This window comes from Erinaceus europaeus, unplaced genomic scaffold (genome assembly GCF_950295315.1).
Source record: "Erinaceus europaeus unplaced genomic scaffold, mEriEur2.1 scaffold_499, whole genome shotgun sequence".
Lineage (NCBI taxonomy): Eukaryota > Metazoa > Chordata > Mammalia > Eulipotyphla > Erinaceidae > Erinaceus > Erinaceus europaeus.
The window spans coordinates 5,004-30,300 of NW_026647652.1; the positions used below are offsets into that span (position 1 = coordinate 5,004).

Sequence of the window (25,297 nt, forward strand, 5' to 3'; positions counted from 1 at the left end):
GGTATCAGAGTGATGTTGGCTTCATAGAAGCTGGAAGGGAGTATTCATGTGTCTTCTATCTTCTGGAAGACTTTCAAAAGTAGAGGTATTAGTTCTTCTTTGAAGGTTTTATAGAATTCATTTGTTAAACCGTCTGGTCCAGGACTTTTATTCTTGGGAAGGTTTTTGATAACTGATTCAATTTCATTAGGTGTGATGGGCCTGTTCATGTTATCTAATTCATCTTTTCTTAATTTTGGCAGTTTGTAGGTATCTAGGAAATCGTCCATTTCTTCCAGGTTCTCTAACTTGGTGGCATATAGTTGTTCATAGAAGCCTCGCATGATATGCTGAATTTCTGTGGTGTCTGTTGTGATATCTCCTCTTTCATTTATGATCCAATTTATTTGGGTCTTCTCCCTTTTTTGTTTTGTGAGTCTGCTTAACGGTTTGTCAATTTTGTTCAGTCTTTCGAAGAACCAACATTTACTTTCATTGATCTTTTGTATGGTTTTCTTATTTTCAATGTTATTGATTTCTGCCCTAACTTTAGTGATTTCTGTCCTTCTGGTTGCTTTAGGGTTCCTTTGTCCTTCTTCTTCTAGGTCTTTAAGATGTCCAATGAGGCTGTTTATTTGTGCTTTTTATTGTTTCCTAGTGTGTACTTGTATAGCTATGAACTTCCCTCTCAGTACTGCCTTAGCTCTGTCCCAAATATTTTGATAGCTTGTGTCTTCGTTTTCATTGAACTCTTGAAACAGTTTGATTTCTTCCTTGATTTTTTTCTTTGACCTGGTAGTTGTTCAGTAGTGTACTGTTGAGCTTCCACATTTTGGGACTATTACTAATCTTTTGTTGATTGTGAAGTGTTAGATTATTTCCACTGTGGTCTGAAAAGATGCTTGGGATGATTTCCATGCTCTTGAATTTGGTGATGCTGTCTCTGTGGCCTAACATATGATCTATCCTTGAGAATGACCCATGTGGACTTGAGTAAAATGTATATTCCAGTTTCGTGGGATGAATGATTCTGAAAATGTCCAATAGTTCTAGTTTATCTATTTCCTCATTAAGTTCCCTCATGTATTAATTGATTTTCTGCCTGGAAGATCTGTCGAGTTGAGAGAGTGGGGCGTTGAAGTCCCCACTATGACAGTATTGATGTTAATATATTGCTGTAGGTCTTTCAGTAGACGTTTGATATATTTAGATGGCTTCTCACTGGGTGCATAGATGTTAATAAATGTTAAGTACTCTTGATTGACTGATCCACTAAGCATTAAGTAGTATCCATCCCTATCTTTTTAAAGTTTATTTACTTTAAAGTCTATCATGTCAGATATGAGAATAGCTCTTCCTGCCCTTTATTGTGGGCCATTGGCCTGTATGGTAGATTTCCATCCTTTCACTTTGAGCCTGTGTTTGTCTTGTTGAGTTAGGTGAGTTTCCTGTAGACAGCATATTGTTGGTTTGTGTTTTCTGATCCATCTTCCTACTCTATGCGTTTTAATAGGTGAATTCAGGCCACTGATATTTATTGATATCAAAGATTGAAGATATTTTGACACCACTCTTGTAAAGTTTTTGAGTGTTCTGATATATGGCCTATTTATGGTGTTCTGACTGTTTTTAGGAGATCTTTCAGAACTTCTTTCAGGGCAGGCTTGGTGATAGTTGATTCCTTCAACTGTTGCTTATCTGAGAAGCTTTTTATGCCTCCATCTAGTCTGAATGACAGTCTAACAGGATGCAGTAGTCTTGGTTGAAAGCCTTTCTCATTCAGCACATGATATATATCTTGCCATTCCCTTCTGGCCTGTAGTGTTTGTGTGGAAAATTGCTGCTAATCTTATGGGTTTTCCTCTGTAGGTGACTCTTTGTTTTTCTCTTGTAGCCTTCAAGATCCTTTCTTTATTGTTATTCCTGTTCATTCTAAATATGATGTATCTTGTTGTCTTTAATGCTGTTTGGGACCCTCTGGGCTTCTTGAACCTTTATGTCCTTGACGTTGTCTAGATCAGAGAAGTTCTCAGCTATTATGTCCTGAAGAATGTTTTCTTCCCCTCCCTCTCTTTCTTCCTCTGGTATGCCAATAATATGTATATTATTTTTTTGAAGTCATCCCCTAGGTCTCTGTTGTTGTTTTCAGTATCTATCTCTTTTTGAGATCTCTTACTTTTTAGTTGTCTCTAATTCATCCTTGATCTTGCTAATTCTGTCTTCAGCCTCATTTATTCTATTCTCTCTGCCCTTTACTGTTTTCTGGAGTTCATCTATTTTGTTACCTTGTTCTGATACTGTTTTAGCTTGTTCAGCTAGTTGTGTTCTTAGCTCAGCTATTTCAGCTTTCAGCTCTCTAATAACCTTGAGATAATTAATTTTCTTCCAGAGTCTCATTTGTTGTTTCTGCAATTCTGATGACTATTCTTTCAAACTCTTTACTCACTCCTGTGATTATTCCCATAACTAGTGTTTGGATGTTGACTTCATTACTTTGTGCTTCAACCTTTGGGGTGCTTTTAGCTGGACTCTTTTCCTGGTTCCTTTCTCCAATATTTCTTCTTCTTGGTTTAACCATTCTATATAGTACGTTATGAGGTCCATCTCTCAGTACTTTAAAAATTATTGATCACTCTTGCCGATTGACTTGTGTCTAAGTAAGATAATTAAACTGTTTACAGTTGTAGAAATTGACAGTTGTCTCAATATTGTTTTAATCCTTGATTTGGAGCTCAGTGGCTTAAAAGTCTCATTTGTTCTTTTTCTTCCCTGTAGGCTATGGGAGCCTGAGGGCTTTTAAACTATAAGTAGACTTCTTAGCTTAATCACTGACTCATAACCAAGAGATAAAACAGGGTGGGGCAGAGATAATCCAGTAGTTATGCAAAGAGACTCTCACAGCCTCACCACTAGACCACTGAGGTATAGATCTTCTCCTGAGTTTCCTCATTAGTTCTTTGTCCCCTGGTATCAGCACAGGGCCTCCCTGCTGCTGCTTTAGATTCTGAGGGCAGTAGCAATGGATACTCACAGGTGCATCTGGTGAGTCTCAGAGAAGTCCTCTCCTCCCTTCTGCCATCCTCTTGTTGGTGAAACAGATTGGAGGTGTTGTATCAACTGTTAAACTGCAGGACTGTTACCAGCCACTTAATCTCTCCCTAGGCTCCTTTCTGTCCAGGAGCCACATGTGTTTGCTCTTACCAGTGATTTGGTGGGTTCCTGAAGTCATTCAAGTCCTGTCTTGTTTCAGTACCAGGTGGTCTACTTTGGTATTCTTAGTTGACCTGGGAGAGGAGAGAAATACAGCTGCTGCTGCTCTGTAGCCCCGCCTTTGGAACTATTCATGTTTTATTAGTGCTTTAATATTGATTTATAAAGTTTCATGTCAACAGGGGTATAATTCTATACCATTCCCACCACTAGAGTTCTGAATCCCCAATCCCTCTATTGTAAGATGTGGAAGCTTTCCTAAGGTTGCAGATATGGGTTAACTATTATTTATTTCTTCAACTATCTGCTTTTATTTGTATAGCATTGCCCCCCCCCCCCTTAAAGGTCCCATCTCTTTTTCCTCTTCTCTCTGGGTCCTGATGGAGTTGGAGTTCCGAGCCCTCTTATCCTCTTCCTCCTGTCACTTCTCCCCCACTGGCAGTATGGATCCAAGTAATTTTTGGAGGGGACTGGGCAGTTGCACAGTGGGTTAAACACACATGGTGCTAAGTGCACGGATGGGTGTAAGGATCCTGGTTTGAACCTAGGTTCCCAACCTGCAAGGGGATCGCATCACAAGTGGTAAAGTAGATCTCCAGGTGTCTACTTTTCTCTCTGCTTCTCTGTTTTCCCTTCCTCTCTCAATTTCTCTCTGTTCTATCCAGCAACAACAACAATAACAATAATAACAACAAGGGCAACAAAAACAGGAAAAAATGGCCTCCAGGAGCAGTGAATTCATAGTTCAGGCACTGAACTCTAGCAATAACCCTGGAGGAAAAACAACAACAACAACTAATGATTTTTGGGCTGCAGAAGGTGGGAGTTCTGGCTTCTGTAATTGTTTCTCTGTAGGACCTGGGCATTGGCAGGTTGATTTATACCCCCAGTCTGTTTCTATCTTTCCTTAGTGGGGCAGGTTCTGGAGAGGTGAGGTAACAAGATACATTGGTGAGGTTGTCTGCCTAGAGAGGTCAGGATGGAATCATGATAGTGTTTGTAATTTGGTGGCTGAAAGATAGCAAGATATAAAGCAGGTCAAAATGTTTAATGAACAGGAACCAAAAAGTAGGAATAGAGCAGATGAGATTAGGGATCTTAGGGTGGAAGGAAGCTAGGAAGTCCATTTTAAGCATGTTTCTAGGAGCCCATGACTATTGTAGTTTTTGCTTGAGTTTGGTAGTTTATATGAAGTTGAATAAAAATATTGTCTGAAAAGATTAGAGTAGAGGAAGGGGTTAGAAAGTTGGATTAGGGCAGTGAGTAGCTCCCAAACTTGAAAAAAAAAAATCTATGAGTAAAATTAACTGTTTACCCCATCCATCTGACCCAGGGTCCATATATGTTTATATTTAGCACAGGAGCCTGTGTTGGGGTCCCTGTTGGTCTGAGCTCACAGCTCATGGTCACAGCTGGGAATTAATTTCTTGAGTGGCAGGGCTGGATACTGCAACCTCCCTTCAGAGACTGGGGCATTCTCTACCATCACTGCTCTATGGTGAGGGCAAGGTCCTGGAGAGGAACACAGGACAGCTTATGATGATGTTCCTGATAGAAGTGACCAGTGATGTTGGAAAGAGGGATCTAGTAGAGCTCTAGACCCATCATATTTGTGTGGGAATCTAAGGATTCCCTGACTAGGATCCCAGATGATGGGGTTGTGTGATATTGACCAAAAATTATTAAGTGAGCTGGTCTCTTTTGGCTTTTTTATTAATGCTGGAGAAACTAGCAGAGTTGATCTCAGGACAAAAGGGGAATAAGCAAGAATCCTCAAGCCTTAGTGCTGGTCAGCACCCTTGCAGAATCCCCTGTGGTCATAGCGCAAGGACATTCCCTGAACTCAGCAAGACAAAACTCTGAGAATCTTAATCCAGGGAAAAGGCAACTCTGCAAAAACTGGAGAGAAAATGGTTTCAAGGAGAGGGGGGTTGGTCTTTAAATGGAGGGAGGGCAGATGTCAACTCCTGATAAATCCAAGAATAGGGTACTCAAACCAACTGAGGAAGCACAAAGTATTGCAAAGAATCACATCTTTATTGGTCCACCATCAGGATAAAAATAAATAATAAACAGAAAATAAATGCCCTCTCTTTACAGAAAGCACATTCATCACTAAGCAGCTGTAGCACCTTAAAGGACTGACTCTGGTCACATAGTCCTCAGGCTCCCATGCAAATGGGGAGAGATACCTAGTGGCATTCTCCACATTTGCCAGTTTCTGTGTCTGACAGTTAAGCAGTCACTTGCAATCCTGGCAATTCTATGCTCTTAGCCTTACCTACTCTGGTCTTTCCTCTTGAACCGATAGGCTTTTCTGACTACCTTGACATTTACTCTGTTGTGGTCACAACTACCTAACAGCTAGACAGGTTGGTCATGGTCAGGGATGCTGGGCCTGAACTTCAATGTCATTCTTTCCTCTGTTTACAGCCCTTCAAGTGCAGGTAGTCTTGAATGATCAGCCTTGCTTCCAGTATGTCTTTATTGATGTTGGAACCCATCTCTTCTCCAGCTCTTCCTCAAATGGGTTCATATCTCTACATCTCTTTTTAACTCTCTCTGTGTTCCCAGCTGTCACACGTACATGATGGCACTGGGTGTCATAAAACAGATGCACTTGCAGCCTCACTGGTTAAACTGTCAGTATAAACCACACCTACAGTCCCATTTTGTATACAAGGGCCCACCTTTTAGGGACCAGACTGCGAATAGTATAAAACACACACTACATTGGGAGGCATGCATGCATTAAATAACAGTAATAAATTAATAAATAGATAAGTTACTTAAATATTTAAATAGCATTTGGGTCTGTGGCAACCCATATAATTAATTTATAAATAAATTAGCTGGCTGCTTCAGTGGGTTATTTAGCATTTGACGATGAACACACAGCAAAAACATCACGTTCCTAAAATGAAAAAAAGAAAAAAACAAGATCAGGTAGAAAAATGACTCTGGGGAGTCAGGTGGTGGCGCACCTGGTTAAGTGCATATCGTACAAAGCACAAGGACCCATGCAAGTATTACAGTTTGAGTTCCAGGCTCCATAGCTGCTGGGGGGTGGGGGGTTTGCTTCACAGGCAGTGTATGTAGGTTCTATCATTCTCTCCCCCCTCTATCTTCCCCTCCCCTCTCAATTTTTCTCTGTCCTACCCAATAAAACAGAAAGAAAGAAAGAAAAAAAAAAAGCCCACCAGGAGCAGTGGATTCATAGTGCGGGCACTGAGCCCTAGTGATAAACCTGGAAGAAAAAAAAATGACTCTGGGATCTTTTCTAGTGTGTCTTCTAGACTGTGCCTAGTCTAGTGTGCACTATGACTATGAGCTCTGCTTTGCCTCTAAGCTTTGTTCCTGGGATTGGAACCTGGAAAGAGGAATGTCAAAGTCATATGGATGGAAATGTGGTGGGGGTGGGCAGACCCATCTCTTTTCACACTGCATATGGAATTTGAGGCCAGTGGTTTAGGGACCCCCAGGCAAACGGTTCAGTCTTTCCTTATGAGACAGTGATTTGGCTGGTTTCATACTTTACATCAGGCTCAACCTGATGCTGTTGACTGGCTATGGAAGAAGGGCAAACGCTAGAAGAAGAATTGGTTCCATGACCACCAGAGGCACTTGGAGCAATATGGGCATCAAATGATTGTCTGTTAAAGGACAGAGAGATGTGTGTTTCTGACTCCGGGGGCTGTGTATCTGGCCCCTCTTATTTTCCTCATGGCCCACCACACCTGCTGGGCAGAGAGTACTCACCTAATTAACTGCAGGGCACGGTGGCCCATTCGCTCCAGGCTGAGCTGTAGTAGCGGTCCCGCGCATGCACCTGGACAATGGTGCCCTTCTGGCACTTGACCTTGGCTGAAGTCATGTCGGTGAGGACTGGGTCTTTCTGCAGAGAAAAAGCACGGTTTTGTAGTGCAGTAAAGAGGTGGACTTGCCCCAGTTTTGCAAAGCACTATCTTCCAAAGCAAGCCTGCCCAGTCTCAGGGCTCCAGGTTGGCAATTCCCAGGGGGAGTGCATGGAGCTTTCGCTACCTACCTGCCAAGCTCTACATGATATACTCTGCTCCCATTTTTCTGGGACAGCTGCCTCATCAGGCACTTGGTTGGTGGAACTGGGGCAGACTTGCACTCCTTGTCCACTAGATACCAGACCTTGATTTTTTTTTTTTTTTTTAACCAGAGCACTGATAATCTCTGGCTTATGATGGTGCAGGGGACTGACCCTAGGACTTCAGAGCCTCAGTCATGATAGTCTCTTTGCATAACCATTATGCCATCTACCCCTGCCTAGACCCTGATCTTTTCATCAAAGAAACTTGAGTCTAAATCTGGCACTGCTACTGATGACTTGTGTGACCACAGTTTCCTTGTTAATAATAATGAATGGACACAGTAATGCCAGCCTTGTCAAAGGTAGATGTAATGACCTTGTAAATTTTACAGAGAATTCTTCAACTGTGTAGCAATTGCTATGTGTAATTTTTTTTCCTATCAGGATTACTGCTAGGACTCAGTGTCTGTATGACTTCATGGCTCCCAGCAGCCTTTTTTTAAAAAAAATTTTTATATAGATAGACAAAGAAAGAGATTGAGAGGATGAGACAGAGAAAGAAGGAAAGGCACTACAGCACCACTCTACTGCTGGTGAAGCTTCTCCCCAACCCTGGTAGGGGTATTCCCACTTGGGGCTCAAACCTTGGTTCTTACACATTATACTGTGTACACTTTACCAGGTGAGTTTGACTCCCTCTGTATACATATTACCTGCTATTAATGTAAATCTTAAGTTGGGAAGATATGTATCAACATTTTAAATACTATTTAGGTAATTACTACTCTAGAATAGCTCTTTCTTCATAAAAATTACCAGAATCACTGAATTTCCTCCACATGCTAAATGTTGTTCTGAATATGGTCTTTTTTATTTTTAGTTTTTATTGGATAGAGACAGAGAAATTGAGAGGTGAGGGGAAGATAGAGAGATGGAGAGACACCTGTAACACTGCTTCACCATTTGTGAAGCTTTCCCCCTGCAAGTGGGGACCAGGGGCTTAAACCTGTGTCCTTGTGCACTGTAATGTGTGTGCTTAACCAGGTGCACCACCTCCTGGTCCCTTGAATACAGTCTTTATGCATTTTTTTAAAAATGGGGGTTCAAGGGGACTGGGGCTCCATGAATGTACCTGTGGGACCTTGGGCTAATGATACCAAGGCAAGAATGTTTCTAAACATTCTTTATCTCTCTTTATGTAAATAAAGAGGTTCTGTTTAATGAAATAATTTCATAATATATGGAACAGCATGAAACAGCCATTCTTGGTGAGACACAGCATCAGTGTTTATTACCTGTGATTTTTTTTACTTACGTTCCTGGAGTTCAGAGCTTCTGTATCAGAGCCATTTCTGAATGTAAGCATTAATAATCACCATACTCAGTGGGGTGGGCAGGCATTTGGTCTTTCAGTCTAGCAGACTGGGCTTCTGTCCTGGCTTTGCCCCTCCCTAAGTGAGCAAGCCACTCAACCTCTCTGAGCTCAGATGTCTTTATTTTTATTATTATTATTTATTTATTTGTTATTGGATAGAGACAGAGGAGAAATTGAGAGAGAAGGGGGAGATAGAGAGAAAGAGATACAGAGAGACACCTGCAGACCTGCTTCACCACCTGTGAAGCAACTCCCCTGCAGGTGGGGAGCCCGGGGCTTGAACCGGGATCCTAACCAGTCCTTGCACTTTGCGCCACGTGTGCTTAACCCGCTGTGCTACCGCCCGAGTCCTGGATGTCTTTATTAAGTAACATTGCAATGACAGTACTACTTGTTGTTAGAAGGTTACTGAGGGGAAAAAGTGAAGCACATTAGGTGAAACCCTCTACAGATTTCAGACACACAGAAAGCATGACATGAACACTAAGTGCTATTATCTCACTTCATCTCCAAGATGTGGGGCCACACACACATAGCTCTTGTCACATCTCACCTTCTCTTTCTTGTTCTTGTCTAGGACCTGAACACCAAATGTCAGAGAGAAGTAGGAATGTGGGGTGCTCCAGGTGTCGGGGTACTCCCAGCTGACCTCCACTTGCCGAGTGCCCTTCAGGGGCTTCAGCTGCAGGTTCTTGGGTGGGTCTGGTTTGACTGTGGGAGAGAGAAATTTCCTTACTTTCCTAGTGGAAGCTTATGTATGAGGTACTCTGACTTGAGCCCCCACTTTCACCTTGGCACTTAACTTGCTCTGATCCCCAGGCTGGTAGGCTGACCAAAGGGCTCCCCTTCTGCTAGTTCTGGAGAAGCAGCCCCACCCATCATACATCCTTCACAGGGAGCCCAAGAGAAGCCCAAACCCTTCTCATCACTGTGCCATCACACAGGCTGGGAGGACCCATCTGCACTAGCGCCTGGAATTTAAGCTTTGGGGTGCAGGTGTACTCTCTGGTGGTGAACCCTGTGGTTTGCACCAAGCTCAGAACTATACTGGGCTTCAGGCAGGGAGGGGCTGAGCACTTTCCCACAAGCACCTCCCCTACCCCCGCCTCTTTTTTTCTTTATATTTTGACTTGTCTGTGAGCAGTTGCAGTCTGTCTTTGAACTCCATATTTCATGCAGTTGTTCAGCAAAAGTGTTACCAAGCACACGTGATGCATCAGCTATTGGTATGAGTAAGACTGACCTTAAGCAGATAGAAGCTGGAAGATGTGTGGCCTCTCTAGCCCACTCTACACAAAGACTAGGTGTCTAAATGCATGCCTTATGAATATTTTGCTTCTGTTCCTCAAATAACTGAATATATATGCCAGGAACTGAAAACAGGGCCTTATGTGCTTCCTGGCCCTCAAGTGACATCTTCTTTCCTCTAGGTCTCAGCTTAGTTTCATCCCTACTGAGAAATGTCCCTTGGTCCCTGCTCTATGAACTAGCCTGCCTAGTTCCACTGAGAGCAACAAACTCCCCCCCCCCCCCCCCCATCTTGATGGGTTCTGGAGCTCTAATATGCCAGTTGACAAGTGGTAATAGAGATGACCAAGCTCTTCACCTGCCAATCAAAACAAAGTTTCTCTATGGTGGTTATCCTTGGGAGGGTAGGGGCACAGCACTTTGGTGGCGGGTGTGGTATGCCTTGTAGTCTATAACTTTGTAAAACCACTATTAATCACAAGTAAAAAATGACATGAAATGAAAAAAATTCCTCTTGAAGGAGTTTATATTCCACTAAAGACATCACTTTTCTAATGCTGAGAGAGATTGTTTAGAAATCATTTCAACTAGCCCAGAAGCCTTGGCTCTGAACAGAAGATAGCCTGAATATGCTGGGGCACTGTAGAAATGTGACCAACAGCATGTCCTTATTAATACAGGAAACTGAGTAGACTTACTGATGTCCCTGATGAAGAAGCTGCTGGTGTAGTTTTCATACTTGAACTTGTGCATAGCATCCAGCACAAGCTCCACGGGCAAGCGCTCCTCAGCGGCTGGGCAGGCGCTATCCTCCTGGCATGCCACTGTATACTTATTGTACTCCCTGTGGTCCACGCTGACTTTCTCTGCTGCCAGGGTTGCTGCTCCACATGTCACCCCTTGAGGGTCAGAGGAGCTGAAATCAAGAACAGATATTAGCTTGAGCCACACATTGATGATCCAACTCTTAACATGTTGTCAGAGGACACCAGTGCTCCAACAGTGTGTTTTTTCCCCAGAGGGCAAGGATAGGATCATCCTGGGAGAACACACAGTCTGTCTTAGAAGAAAGCAAACTTCTAGAAACAGTTCTGCACTTCAGTGCCTCTGGTCTAAGTGAGTCTGGAATTTTTCAGCTCTAGAAAGAGCCATGTTAAATCTTGCATTCATATATTTATTTTCTCCTGTCACCAGGGTTATTGCTGGGGCTGAGTGCCAGTACTACAAATCCACGAATCCCAGTAGATATTTTTGTTCTCCTTATTTCCATTGTTTATTGGCTAAGACAGGCAGAAATTGAGAGGGGAGTGGGAGATAGAAAGGGAAAGAGAGAGGCACCTATAGATTTCACTGTTTGTGAAATGTCTCCCCTGCAGGTGGGGAGTGGGGGCTTAAACCTGTATCCTTGTGCATAGAAACATGTGCAGTTAACCCAGTGCACCATCACCCAGCCCCTTATGTTCACATTTTTAAAAACAAATGTTTCCCATGATCTTGCAAAAGAAGTAGAAGAAGAGGAGAAGGAGGAGAAAAAGTAGTAGTAGGACAAAGGCATGCATAGGGAAAAATACAGAGAGACCTGAGCAAGCTGCCCCAATTTCAGAACCCATCTTTCTCACATGGAAGATAGAGTATGTTGTCCAGCCTCCCTTCAGAGGATGGAACATTCTCTACCATTGTTGTTCCATGTTGAGGGCAAGATCCAATGGGGGCCCACAGAGGAGTCTATTGTGTTGTTGCTAATATAGATGACCAGTAACAATGGAGAGAGGGATTTATTCGAGGTCTAGGCCCATCATGTCTGTTTGGGAATTTCAGGACTCCCCGACTAGGGCCCCAGCTGTTGGGGTGGCCTGATAGTGACTAAAGAGTCATTGGTAAAGTATGCCAGTCTCTTGCCCTTATTCAGCTTTTGTAGTCCTTACTTTGATAAGGTTAGCTTTGGAATGACTGAAAGAAGTGTAATAGGAAGTAGGTGAAGAGGGTATCTAAGTCTAAGTAGACACTATTTCATTAGGAACTTTATGGTGTCTTCTTAGGTCTTTTTACTTGCTTGCTGCATATATTTACTCACTGCAGACTATTGTGCACTTTTGCTTTCAGGCCCTTTGGAATATAACTAAAATAGGCCTTCCAACTATATATAAAATGGAGACCCCCCCACCTCTTCCTCTGAACTATTCCAGCCTTTAAGTTCATAATTAGTCAACAATTTGTTTGGCTTTATATGTTAACTCTTCTTTCAGCCACCAGGTTCCAGATGCTACCATGATGCTAATCAGACTTCCCTGGGCAGATGACCCCACCAATGTGTCCTGGAGCCCCACTTTCCAGAGACTGCCTCACTAGGGAAAGAGAAAGACAGGCTGGGAGTATGGATCGACCTGTCAACACCCATGTTCAGCGGGGAAGCAATTACAGAAGCCAGGCCTTCCACCTTCTGCACCCCACATTGTCCCTTGGTCCATACTCCTAGAGGGATAAAGGATAGGAAAGCTATCAGGGGAGAGGATGGGATATGGATATCTGGTAGTGGGAATTGTGTGGAGTTGTACCCCTCTTATCCTATAGTTTTTGTCAGTGTTTTCTTTTTATAAATAAAAATTAAAAAAGAAAAAAATTCTATTACTGCTTTGCTAGGTTCATGACTCAAATTCAAGTCCAGCAAACATTGTGTTGAAGGAAGCTTTCTTGCTTTTGTCTTACTTTCTCTCTTGCCTCTCTGACTCTAGCAAAAAGAAAGGAACGAAGGAGGAATGAAAGAAGAAGGAAAGGAAAAAAAAGCATGATTTGTAAAGAAGCAAGATTCATAGCTTGTCCTCCTCCTGAGTCTTCTCAATGAATATTCATATCAAGCCCATATTCACATACATATTTTTGTCTGTAGGTACATACATTGATTCTATTTTATGTGACATAGGTTGAAGCCATATATGTGGCTTTCTGACCATCTTTCCTACTCTGAACCTATTTTGGGGTGGTCCCCAGCACAGGCCTGTATAATAGACTGGGGCCAGTCCCTGTAATGATTGAACATTAAGCCTGATATACACTGACTACACTTTAATTGCCCCTGTTGATCACCAAAATATCAGAATGAGCACTCTCAGCTAAGTCTCTGTGCCCTTCCATATGCAAATCTTTGTTAAACAGTCATATCTGAAGGATGAAGAAGAAAGCCCTGAAAGGTTAATTCACTCTTAAACAGGGGGGAGGGCAGGCTGGTCATCTTTGATGTCTGGGAACATGGAGGAGGGAGAGAAGCTGCAGTGGAGCTGCTGTCGAGTCACTCCCATATCCATGGGCTTTGGTCTCTCAAGGGAAGTTCCAGGTCTGGGACAGTGAACTTCAGACCAGTAGCATCAGCAGAAGGGAAAGGAGTGGTGGTAGCCTTGCCTGGGCCAATTTTCAGAGTTCTCTATTGAGTCTGGAGTGGGCTTTAGAGCTTTCAAGATCTATGCCCTAGAGCTCTTGTGTCTATTTTCAACTACAGCTGCAATTTGGTCAGTCATTTGTAGCTTCAATTTCTCCCCTTATTCCTCCCAGTGGAGCTATGAGCCTTAATGAAGCATCACCAGGCAGTTTGGATGAGTGGGTTCAAACCAGCAGAGACTCTTCTCATATCCTGATAATATCCTGCTCTACCACGTAAATTTGTGCAGGTGACTGGCTTAAATTTCCATGTTCTTTCTCTCTGACTTAGGTCAGGGGCATGGGCTGGAACTATGTGGGTTTGACTTTGCTTTCTCCTTTACCTCTAACTACTAAGTCATTATTTCCTTTCTTCCTTTCTTTCTTCCTTCCTTCCTTCCTTCCTTCCTTCCTTTCTTTCTTTCTTCCTTCCTTCCCTTCCTTCCTTTCTTCCTTCCTCTCTCTTCATTTTTGTATATTTTCTTTAGGTAAGGACAGAGAAGGCAGAGAGAAAAAGAGAGAGAGAGGAGAGAGAGAGAGAGAGAGAGAGAGAGAGAGAAAGAAGAAGGAGAAGAAGGAGGAGGAGAAGAAGAAGAAGAGGAAGAAGGAAAAAAGATCAGCATTGAGGCTTCCTTCTATGTGGTAGGGGTCTGATTCAAACTTGGGTCTCACACATGGCAAAGAAGTGCACTATCCAAGTGAACTATTTCACTGGTCCAGGTCATCATTTTGTTTTTAAAAATTTTCCTGCCACCAGAGTTATCACTGGAGCTGCATGCCTGCAAGACAAATCTATAACTCCCAGTGGACATCTTTCCATTTTCTTTTTTTTTTTAATCTGGTAGGAAAGAGAAATTGAGAGGGGAGAGGGAATTAGAAGGAGAGAAATAGACACCTACAGAACTGCTTCACTACTTATGAAGCTTCCCTCCCTCTGACAGGTAGGGAAGGAACAGATAGCAAGGCTTTGAGCCCAGCTCCTTGTGCATGGTAACATATGTACTCTTATCAGGAGTGCCATTGCCTGGCCCTCTTATTATTTTATAAATGAAAAAGTTGCTTGCAAAATATGGAGAAACTACTTACCCTCGACTGCTTTTGATGTTGAAATCCAGATAAGGACTGACTGCTGTCAGCCACCAGCAGGTGAAATGTCCAGAGTAATTATTTGCCTCACATCTTAGAAAGGTCTTATTTTTTGGTTCTGGAGTTAAAAACAACACACATTTAATCAGTGGGAGGGGGGCTTTCAGAATTTTAATTGTGATGAGTGGCCACTAAATGGTAAAGGAGTAAAACTTATTTCTTTGGAGAAATGATGCACTGCTCCAGCTGGTGGCTCAGTGTCAGAGCCTCCCTATAGGAGGCCATGTCACAGCAGAGGGCAGACACACCTGCCACATCAGAGGGACACAGCACGAACGATGCTTCAAGGCTGCCACCCTGTGCTGAGTGACTCATGGTTCACTCTGATTTATGTCCATATACCTTTCACTAGTGCTGGGGGGAGGGGCTGCTGAGAGATGGCTCTCTAGGTAGAGAGCACACTTTACTGTGAAGATCTGGGTTCAAGATCCTGGTCACCACATAGGAGCACCTGCATGGAGGAGGTTTCACAAGCAGTCACTCCTCTCCTCTCCTCTCCTCTCCTCTCCTCTCCTCTCCTCTCCTCTCCTCTCCTCTCCTCTCCTCTCCTCTCCTCTCCTCTCTTCTCTTCTCTTCTCTTCTCTTCTCTTCTCTTCTCTTCTCTTCTCCTTCTCTCTCTCTCTATTGTCCTCTATATTAAAAAAGAAAGTCCACTGTTCATGGAACACTTCTTTAGGTATAGTCCAGCTGTGAACTTGGAGGCAAAAAACAAAACAAACTAATAACCTTCAGGAAAAACACTCAAACTCATTATGAAACTCTTAGCATTTTAGGAAGGGAATTGATAATGATCCATTAAGTATACTAATCGTGTCTTACCATGAGGTGTGTGTGTGTGTGTGTGTGTGTGTGTGTGTGTGTCATGAGAAAAAGAAAAAATGGAAATCAGCCTAGGGAGTGCAGGGGATGGAACTACCTTTTTGATCCTTTAGAATATCCGTGGACCAAACTCCATCTTCCTTTTTGTGAAGCAGCAGGCGCCACTGGCTGATCTTGTTGTCACCCCTGTGACAGGTGTATTCACCGGCGTCTCCAAACTCTTTGACTTGGATGGTCAAGTTTTGGCCAGAGTGCAGGACCTTTCTCTGGCTGGATGTCCAGGTGATGCCATCTTCCTCCTGAGTATCACAGCTCAGGATCACAGCCTCTCCAGGGGCATCAGGGTGCCAGTCCAACTCCACGACATAAACTAGGGAGCAAGGATGCCAAGAGGCTGGTGTAAACTCCAGGGAGCCCAGTGTCTCTGGACTATAGGGAGTCTCCCCACAGAAGCATAGCTGTGGTTCCTAAGAGTAATCACATGCTCAGGTGACCTGAGGGTCTTGGAGCCCATTTGGGCTTCAAGGGAGGGAGAAGTAAGAGTTCTGTAGCTGCCATCAACAGAGGAGGCTGCCTTTAGGGATTCACCTGAGGTACACATGACCCACAGGCATATGTACAAATGCTCTGCTTCACATATCATTGGAGGACTGTAAATTGAAACCACTATGAGATACCACCTAACACCTGAAAATGGCATACACCAGCAAAACAGGAAATGACAGGTAGAGGGTAAGGTTGTCAAGAAAAAGGAACTCTGGGAGGGGATAGGTAGCATAAAGGTTACACAAACAGACTCTCATGCTTTAGGCTCCAAAGTAGAAGGTTCAGTCCCCCACACCACCATAAGCGAGAGCTGAGCAGTTCTGGTAGAAAAAAAAAAAAGAAAGAAAGAAAAGAAAAAGGAACTCTGCAACACCATTGGTGGGAAAGCAAACTGGTACAGCCTCTTTGGAAAACTGTATGGACTCCTTAAACACATAAACATGAAAATGCCTTATGATCCAGCAATACCACTCTTAGGCAGTTATCCAAAGGGCATGAAAATACTAATTCAAAGGGATATAGGCACCTCTATGTTCATAGCTGTATTCACAATAGTCAGAGTGGAAGCAGCCTAAATGTTCATCAGCAGATGACTGGCTAAAGAAGCTGTGGAACATACACTTCATCGAACATTACTCTGAAATAAAAAAAAAAAAAAAGATTTTGGAAGTCGGGCTGCAGGGCGGCAGTGAAGCAGGTTAAATGCACGTGGCACAAAGTGCAAGGACCAGAATAAGGATCCTGATTCGAGCCCCGGCTCCCCACCTGCAGGGGAGTTGCTTCATAAGTGGTGAAGCAAGTTTGCAGATGTCTTTCTTTCCCCCTCTCTGTCTTCCCCTCCTTTCTCCATTTCTCTCTGTCCTGTCCAACAATGACATCAACAACAACAACAACAACAACAAAACAACAAAGGCAACAAAAGAGAATAAATAAATATAAAAAAAAGATGATATTGTGTCCTTTGGGACAAGATGGGTGGAACTGGAGGTGATCATGCCTAATGAAATAAGTAAAGAGATGACATGCAACTACCAGATGGCTTCACTCATAAGGAATCTAGAGAATTGAAACACATAAACTTGAAAAAAAAAACACCCAGAAATAAACAAACTGTCTTAAGACTGTGAGAACTATGATGGTCATTATTGAGGGAGGTGGGGATATAGAACTTTGGTGGTGTGTACAGTGTGGTAATTTTACAATCTTGTGAACCATTATTAACCACAAATTAAAAAAAAAAAACTGTGTTGAAAAAAACGAGAATTCCTCTCTGATTCACTGGTAAGTGGGAAAGACCTTCATACATCAAACCTGAAAAATAGCATAAGACTCTTTGCTGAAGGCCTGGTGGCAATTAGAATAAGTCCATTTTTAGTTCTACAGGGATTAAGGCAAGGCATATGAAATGACTGATAAGATGGACTGAATTCTGCTCCCAGTAACTGACTGGGGAATTTTCAGCAAAGGTACATGACTATCATGGGCTTTTCATGTACCTTTTCAGCAAAGGTACATGACTATCTTCATCTGTAAAATGACCATAATAATGGCTGTAGGTTGTCTGTGAGTTTAAATGAAAAAAAATATGTAAAGCATTTAGCATAGTGCTTTTCCACAGACACACAGTAAATTTAGTGTTAGCTATTATTATTATTATTTACCTACTATAGGCATTTTATTTTAGCATTTTACCTGTAAGAAACATGGATCTACATACATAAATAATTTCTTGAAAACATTTCAATAGAATCGAGCATTCAACAAATAATATGTGAAAATAAAGTCTCCAGGCATGAGGATTTCATTTTTTGATTAATTAAAAATATTTCATCAGTTGAATTCCTTGAGAAATATAAGGCAGATTGGTCTTTAAGATGAATTGTGGGCTGGAACTTCCTATAGTTGTAGTAGTATATACAGTTACATAACAAAGCTCTTCACTACGAAAATGAAGAAAACAGGTGTAAAGAAAATATATTTTAGAGTTCCAAAGAAATGAAACTGTTATATTTCAGACTAGGCACTGAAACTTTTTTTCTACAAAAAATTGTCAGAGATTTTCTCTTTGCTGTATAATATTCCATTACCTATCTTAACTAGAGAAGCAACTAACTAGCTCCATCCTCCTGAGAAACACCATACATAGGAATCAGACTTTCACATTGTTCACTGTCTTCTGGAACCCGTTGAATTCAATGTTTTCTGCAAATAAGGGCAAAAAAATCTGATTCCCACCATCACAGGATCCCAATTATTATAATGGCATAGTAGAGTTCCAATAAAAAATGAAAAAAAAAATACAGGGATAGCTCCTGCAAAAAATAGCCAAGAAAACTGCACCTTCTGCATACAGATGTCAGCTATTATGGACAGAGGTATTTAAGGGTTAGTGCAAGTGTGCCTATCAATGACGAGATAAGAAAGGAGCCCCACAACCACAGGAATTCTGAGAGAACTGTTCCAATAAGGCCATTAATGATAATGCACATTAATACTATTTATTGGGAAACTCAAAGTCCTCAAATCCAGTATAATGAAGTAAAAAGAAACCTGGCCATAAGAGCAGCAGACTAAACAGACCTACAAAACCAAAGAACATAGGAATATCCAACTTATCTTCTCTGTCTACTTTCCTTTTAATCATAACAAAAGACATCATAGAGCATGGCTTCAATAAGAGACCAAATAGAACCTATTGTATCTCTTCCAGCAGATTTTTCAGACCCTGACAGGTTTACCAGCACAATGCATCCAATACTTAAAATCATAGCTAATAGTTTAGGAAGAATAAATCTATCGCCACTGTTATTTGGAAACACTGCAGCAAGAATTAGGGGAAAAAGTCCAGAAGTTGAAGATAAAATATTAACTATAGCAGTTTGTGTGTCTGAAAGAGCTTCTTGATATGACAAATTCGCCAAAAACCACACAAAGAAAAAAAAAAACACTAATTTTTGCTACTTGAGTGGCAGTTAAGTTTTCCAACAGTTTTGAGTAAAAATTCTTGTTCTTTCACAGTAGGGTATGACATGGGAGACAACTTAGCTTCCAATGCATGGCTTGACGGAAGTTGTCAAATCTCCATGATATTAGTGAACCTTACACGAGACTTTTTGGGAGTTTTTTCAGTGTCAATATTTGTGTTCTCAGATTTTTCACTTGGAAGATCATGAAACTTCACAGGAACATATAAGGGCTCACTCAACGAATTGTTAATAGTTGTGTCTGTTGAGCAAGCAGCAAAGTAGCCTTCAGCATCTGTTAAAAAAAAAGCAGCATGCTTTCCTCGAAATCTTCCTGTACACTGCTGTCTCCATGGCTTCCAAACAATAAAACCCAAAAGGTAGAGAACAAACATTGATGTTTTTGCAAAGGTGCTGAAGAATGGTTTGTTGTACTGAGTAAAAACCTAAGACGTAAGTTCAGAGGATGCCACCCATATCACATCAACAAGAAGAGTAACAATCCCAAGAGCCATTCTCCTGCATTGACTGAAACTACTGCTCTGGGAATTCAATCGGTTCATGATAAACACACACAGCATTCGCAGTCTTAATGTTAAAGGCCTTTCTGAGATCTTCAAGGGCAAAACCTGAAAACTTGGTAGAGCTGAGTCTAAAAGGAGGTGAAGAGCTCAGCACATCTGACCTTCCTTTCCCCGCGGTCTCGGCCCCGCCACCGCAGCCCAGCGCCATGGCCGCGGACTCTGCCTCACAGCGCAGCAGCAACGCCGGGACAAGGCTCTGCGCTCCAGGTGGGTGCCCGAGGGCACCGTGCACCCCGGGCGGCGGCGGGGGGGGGGGGGGGCTGCCCAATCCCGCTGGCTCCGCGCGGCTCGGGAGGTGGCGCAGCATGAGAAGCCCAGGGACCGCGTATGCAGCTATGGCCGCGGAGGCCCCAGCAGGACCTAGTGGCCTCCACCCCGCCCCCGTTCACTCACCAGGCCGCAGCCATTATTATTTGCAGACCAATGAGTCTGCCTTACAGTTTCCATGGGCATTTAAGGATTTAGTTTCCAATGACCACTAGCAATGGTTTTCATTCTTTTCTTGTCTGTCTGTCTGTCTGTCTCTTAATTTTTTGTTACTGGGAATTCACTGCTCTGTGCTGTTTTTTATTACTTCATTAAAAATAAATCCAAATGCTTTCAATTCACAATTCAAAAATTCAAGGGAGTTTTCTGTGCTAAAGGGTATTCTAAACATTAAATTTGTTAATGCAAATATTTTAAAGATATTATTGATTTTTTAATAGAACCTGAGAAACACAATGAGAAAAAAAGATCACAATAACAAAGCTCCCCCCCCACCCCCCCAGTGCTGTAGTACTCCCACGTGGTGTCTTGGGAGCTCAAAGCTGGGATGCAAGCATGGCAAAACAGGCAACCCCAGGTTGAGTTATTTTGCTAAATCCTTCCCTCTGTATTTCATTCTTTTTTCTCTTCTTTCTTTCTTTCTTTCTTTCTTTCTTTCTTTCTTTCTTCCTTCCTCCTTCCTTCCTTCCTTCCTTCCTTTCTCCTTTCCTTCCTTCTCCCCTCCCTCCCTTTCTTAAACTTTTTCTCATTCTCTCTTTTTCAATTTTTTCCAGATAGAGTGAGGCAGAGAGAGAAGGGGTAGAATGGGGTGCAGAGTCCTTCCTTTATATAGTTACTGTGAGACTCAGTGAAATACTGTCTTCACAAATATTAACCATCATTGTTAAAAAGTCAGTAATTGCCAACATTATTGCAGACATATATGTTGGCTCCTAAGAGAAGCAGCTGAAGGTCTTTCAGGAATGATTTGCAGTCAGTCTATACATATTTACTGAGTATGCGATGCTGGAAGGACAGTGAACCCCTCATTTCAACAAAACCTACTCTTCTATCCTATTAGTGATTTTTCTTGATCAATGAGATAATAGGCTCTCTGGTGCTATCAGCCCTCATTTTAAACAACAAGCCAATAACTCTGACACTTGATCTTATTTTAGCAGCTGTTGACTGTCACCTACATCTAAGACACATCTCTGAATTCAGGTGGCAGGCATCATTTGCAAATTCAAGTTCTCAGCTAGGTTCCATGGTGATCCAGCTCAAGTTCCTGTAACCTAATTGGTGGCAAAACCAGGCTCTGAACCCTAATCACTGTGAGTCTATATCCTATAAGTGTGTGGTCAGAGGTTGGTCACATTTGAGGAGAGAGTGTCTTGAGTGGGGTGACTTTGGGAGATGATACAATGGTGCTATGATTCAACTGGGTTTTAGTAACCCGGCAAAGTTTCAAAGGTCCTTGCCCAGTGTATAAATGTGAGTCTAATAAGAGAGATAATCTCAAAGGTGGGAGAAAGGCATCAGTGACATTTGTCCCTGTGATAGCCTTGTGCATTGGTGCCTGCTTTGGTCTGATTTACTCTTGGAGACTTCCTGGAAGTTCTGGCTTAGAATCTGTGGTCTTCAAAGAGAGCAAGGAGAGGCTGCTTACCATTTTCCTTCAGATTCCATATAGCTGTGAGGGGTGATACCAGCACAACCAGGGAGACCCAGAGAAGGACCAGCTGCTGCCAAAGCATCTGCAGGAGGGAAGGCAGAAGGAAAAGAGGAAGGAAGAGAAGGGAGATGATCACAATGCATTCATTTAGTCAGTTACCTTTGGTGGCCTTATCTACATTCAAATACTCTAATCTTTATTTCCTCCCCCTCTCAGATAAATGCCAAGTGAATCACAGGTGCACTATGCCAGGATCTGGGTAAGAACTTCTCCAAATAGAGAACCACAGACTATCCAGACCTGAGAGACTCAAGACCAGACACCTGATATAATCCTCTTATTTTTAAGATGAGGAACTTCAGGCTCAGAGAAAGGCTATAACTCATCTGGACTGACATTCACAGGCTATTTACTTGGCACTTACTATGTAAAGGGCACTGAGCTAGAGCCATTAGGAGTGCAAAAAGGTTTTACCTGGATTCCACCTTCTAGGAGCTAATACTTGCTTTTGACAAATATTAAACCAGGGTGTTAAATGCCTCACTGCCAATTGGGGAACTAAGCTAGATCTAGTGCGCGCATGTGTGTATGTGTGTGTGTGTGTGTGTGTGTGTGTGTGTGTGTGTAGACACTTAGAGCTAGAGCCATGGGACTTAGGTTGGTGGTGATGGGGAATGGGAAAGTAACACAGAGCCCATCTTTCAAGCTCTGTCAATGGCCCACCAGATTGGCAGCTCCTATGTAGATGCTCAGTCTCCTTGTTTGACTTCCAGTTGCTCCAAGCTTGCTGGGCCACCACTCCTACACAATGGAACCCTGTGGTTCTCAAATTTAAGGCGAAGTTAGGATAATCTGGAAGCCTTGCCAAAAAACAAATGGCTGCTTTGCTACCAGAATAGCTTGATTCAGCCAGAGAATCTGCATTTCTGAAAGTTTCCAGATGTGACCCAGGAGGTAGCACAATGGATAAAACACATGCCAGAGTGAAGCTCTGGGTCTCTCTCTCCCCCTTCTCTCTTACTCACTTTTTAGGTAAATGAATAATCTTTAAAAAACAGAAATCCAGGGAGAAAAGAAAATAATGGAAAGCCTAAATTCATTTAAAAGAGAGAGAGAATTCCCAAACAAAGCTGACATTGTTAGGGAACTGCATTCTGAGAAGCACTGGCATACTCAGGAAAGATAAAAACAGGCTGCGGGTATGGATCAACCTACCACTGCCCATGTCCAGAGAAGAAGCAATTATAGATGCCAACGTTTCTACCTCTGTACCCCCAAAATAATTTTGATTCACATTCGCAGTGGGGGAAAAGTGACAGGAGGAAGAGGATAAGAGGGCTCTGAATTCCAACTCCATCAGGACCCAGAGAAGAGGAAAAAAAGAGAGGGACATTTGGATATAGCAGTAGGGTTATGTATAGCTTGGGAAGGAAGAAAAGGCAGGCTTTGAAAAAAGGAGGGGGGCAATTATAAACAAATATAGACATATAGCTGTAGAAATAATACTTAACCCATATCTGCAACCATAGGGAAACTGCTGTAGCTTACAATAGAGGGACTGGGGATATGGAACTCTGGTGGTGGGAATGGTATGGAATTACACCTCTGTTGACATTTAATTTTATAAATCATTATTAAATCATTAAGAGGGAGAGAGAGAGGGTTTAATCCTGATTCAGGATCCAGAACCCCTTGAAATCAACATGTGCTTTGGGAGAAGACCATAGAATACTGATATATCATGGGCTCAAGCTTCCAGTCCCATCCTGCAGTTGGGGAAGGTTCACAAGGAGTGAAGCAGTAGTTCTGCAGTTCTCGTTCTCTTTTCTATCTCCCTCTTCCCTCTCAATTTCTTATAGTCTTATCAAAAAAAAAAAAAAGAAGAAAGAAAAGAAAAGAAAAAAAAGAGTTTAAAAATACTAAAAATGTATTTGCCATAAAACAGTGAAAAGCCAGAAGTTGGGCAGTAGCGCAGTGGGTTAAGCGCACAAAGCGCAAGGACCGGCATAAGGATCCCAGTTCGAGCCCCTAGCTTCCCACCTGCAGGGGAGTCGCTTCACAGGCGGTGAAGCAGGTCTGCAGGTGTCTGTCTTTCTCGCCCCCTCTCTGTCTTCCTGCCCTTTCTCCATTTCTCTCTGTCCTATCGAACAATGACAACAACAATAAAACAACAAGGGCAACAAAAGAGAATAAAAAAGCCAGATTTTGTGTAAAATCAACACCATTATATATTGAAACTCCATCTAGATTGGCATCCAGGGTTCATAAGAATCTTCAGTTTATGAAAACTCAACTTGGCTGGTGACTTTGGGCTTCTCTATGAAGATTACTTCATTTCAGTCTGTACCACCTCCAGCCATCTCAGAGGAGCAAGGTTTCAGAGCCCACTGGTTTAAATAATATGAACCACAAGCCTAAAAAATTTCAGGCAAATACCATAAGAGTGTGTGCCTCTTGACTGGGGATGGAATACTGGCCAATTACAGCTTTGCTGCAACTATTAATATGCCTGAGGGGTGGGGAGAAGGGAGGCTTGGAGTGTAATTTATTCCCTGGTATTTTTAAATGTGTGAGTCTTAGGGCTGGGGAGATAGCATAGTGGTTATACAAAGACTCCCATAACCCAAGGCTCTGAAGTCCCAAATTCAATCCCTGGCACCACTGTAATCCAGAATTTAGTAGTATTCTGGTTTTAAAAAATAAATAAAATGAAATGTTTAAGTCTCTATGGGACTAGAAGTCAGGGCTTCCAGAACCTTCTCAAAGCTCTTATGTTAGGAGCAAGGAGATTTTAGGCACTCATCTGTCAATTTCCTGCCAGCTGTGTGTGACATTCGTAGTGAAGCACTAGTTGCCACAGGGCCTCCTACAGCAGATGAGGCCTTGGATTATAGTTTCGCCACTCACTATTTCTGTGCTCTTGGCTATGTCACTTACTAAACCTGAGACATGAAATGGGCAGAGTGTCCATCATCAGGGGCTTTCAGGACATTATAGTGAGATGACATGGAAGGTAGCTAAGAACACGTTAGCTTGTCCACAGGAGGAGATGTGAGGGAAAGGAAAGGATTACTGTCCTTGGCACACAATGGACAGATAAAAAAGGGCGGGACTGGCTCTCGGGAAATGCCTATGGAAAGTGTGCTGCCAAACAGGCCTGTGAGAGCCAGGTGTTGGCACTCTGGGACCGGAAACACTAGATTCCTGGCATTTTCTCCAGGTGATTCCTTTAAACTCTGGGCACTGGGATTTTCCCTTTGGCCTTGTGCCCAACCCTGACTTTCTGGGCCCCCAATGCATTCCAGGTGTGGGCAGGGGGACAGTGTGGTGGTTATGCAAAAGACTTACTCCTGAGGCTCTGAGATCCCAGGCTCAATTACCTGTACTACCAAAAGTCAGAGCTGGGCAGTGCTCTGATTAAAAAAAAAAAAATCCAGGTGCACTGATGGGTCATCAACCTCAGTGATGGATTTAAGACATAACTCCCATGTGAGCAGTCTTCATTTTATTTCATTATTTATTATTTATTATTATCCCCCTCCCCCTCCAAGCACTGCTCAGCTCTGGTTTATGGTGATGCAGTGGACTGAAATTGGGACTTTGGAGCCTCAGACATGAAAGTCCTTTACATAACCATTATGCTATCTCTCCTACCCACTTATTTTATTTTTCAAAGATCTATTTATTATGTGAGAATGAGAGGAGGAAAAGACAGACACACAGAGAGTATGAGGATCAGAACCCTGCTCAGCTCTGGCATAATGTGGTGCCAGAGATTAAACATGTAGCCTCTGGGGCTTTAGTCATGCAAGTCCTGTTCTCTAACAGTCTGAGCTGTCTCCCCAGTCCCCATTTGCCTGTATTTTAAACCATAGTCACCAGTTGGGTGTGGGTGGGAATGTGCGTGCATATATGTAGCTGTGCGTGCATATATATGTGTGCGTGTGCGTGTGTATGTATGTGTGTTCATACTTGTGTTGGGGTGGGGAATGAATGGTGGAGGTGGTGGGTGTCTTAACCAAACCCAGAGGAACA

At 42.6% G+C, this 25,297-nt stretch overlaps 1 protein-coding gene and 1 pseudogene across 1 annotated transcript; both read right to left on the reverse strand.

Moving 5' to 3' along the window:
• Positions 1–6,952: 6,952 nt before the first annotated feature.
• IL12B (interleukin 12B) lies at positions 6,953–21,344 on the reverse strand. Its single transcript, XM_007528646.1, has 6 exons — positions 21,257–21,344; positions 15,346–15,618; positions 14,370–14,487; positions 10,571–10,788; positions 9,178–9,335; positions 6,953–7,084 (listed from the first exon to the last, which is right to left on the reverse strand). Exons 1-6 carry the CDS (start codon positions 21,342–21,344, stop codon positions 6,953–6,955), a joined length of 987 nt encoding a protein of 328 aa, XP_007528708.1.
• LOC132536404 (solute carrier family 35 member F5-like) lies at positions 17,457–19,531 on the reverse strand (annotated as a pseudogene).
• Positions 21,345–25,297: the final 3,953 nt, after the last annotated feature.

What these genes read in the sequence shown, in the direction of transcription:
- IL12B (XM_007528646.1), bottom strand. Translation starts at nt 21,344, where the DNA reads ATGCTTTGGCAGCAGCTGGTCCTTCTCTGGGTCTCCCTGGTTGTGCTG. An exon ending in TATTCTAAAGGATCAAAAAG is followed by an intron (nt 14,488 to 15,345) that starts GTAGTTCCATCC and finishes TTTTAACTCCAG; the next exon opens with AACCAAAAAATAAGACCTTT. An exon ending in AACATCAAAAGCAGTCGAGG is followed by an intron (nt 10,789 to 14,369) that starts GTAAGTAGTTTC and finishes TCTTGATTTCAG; the next exon opens with CTCCTCTGACCCTCAAGGGG.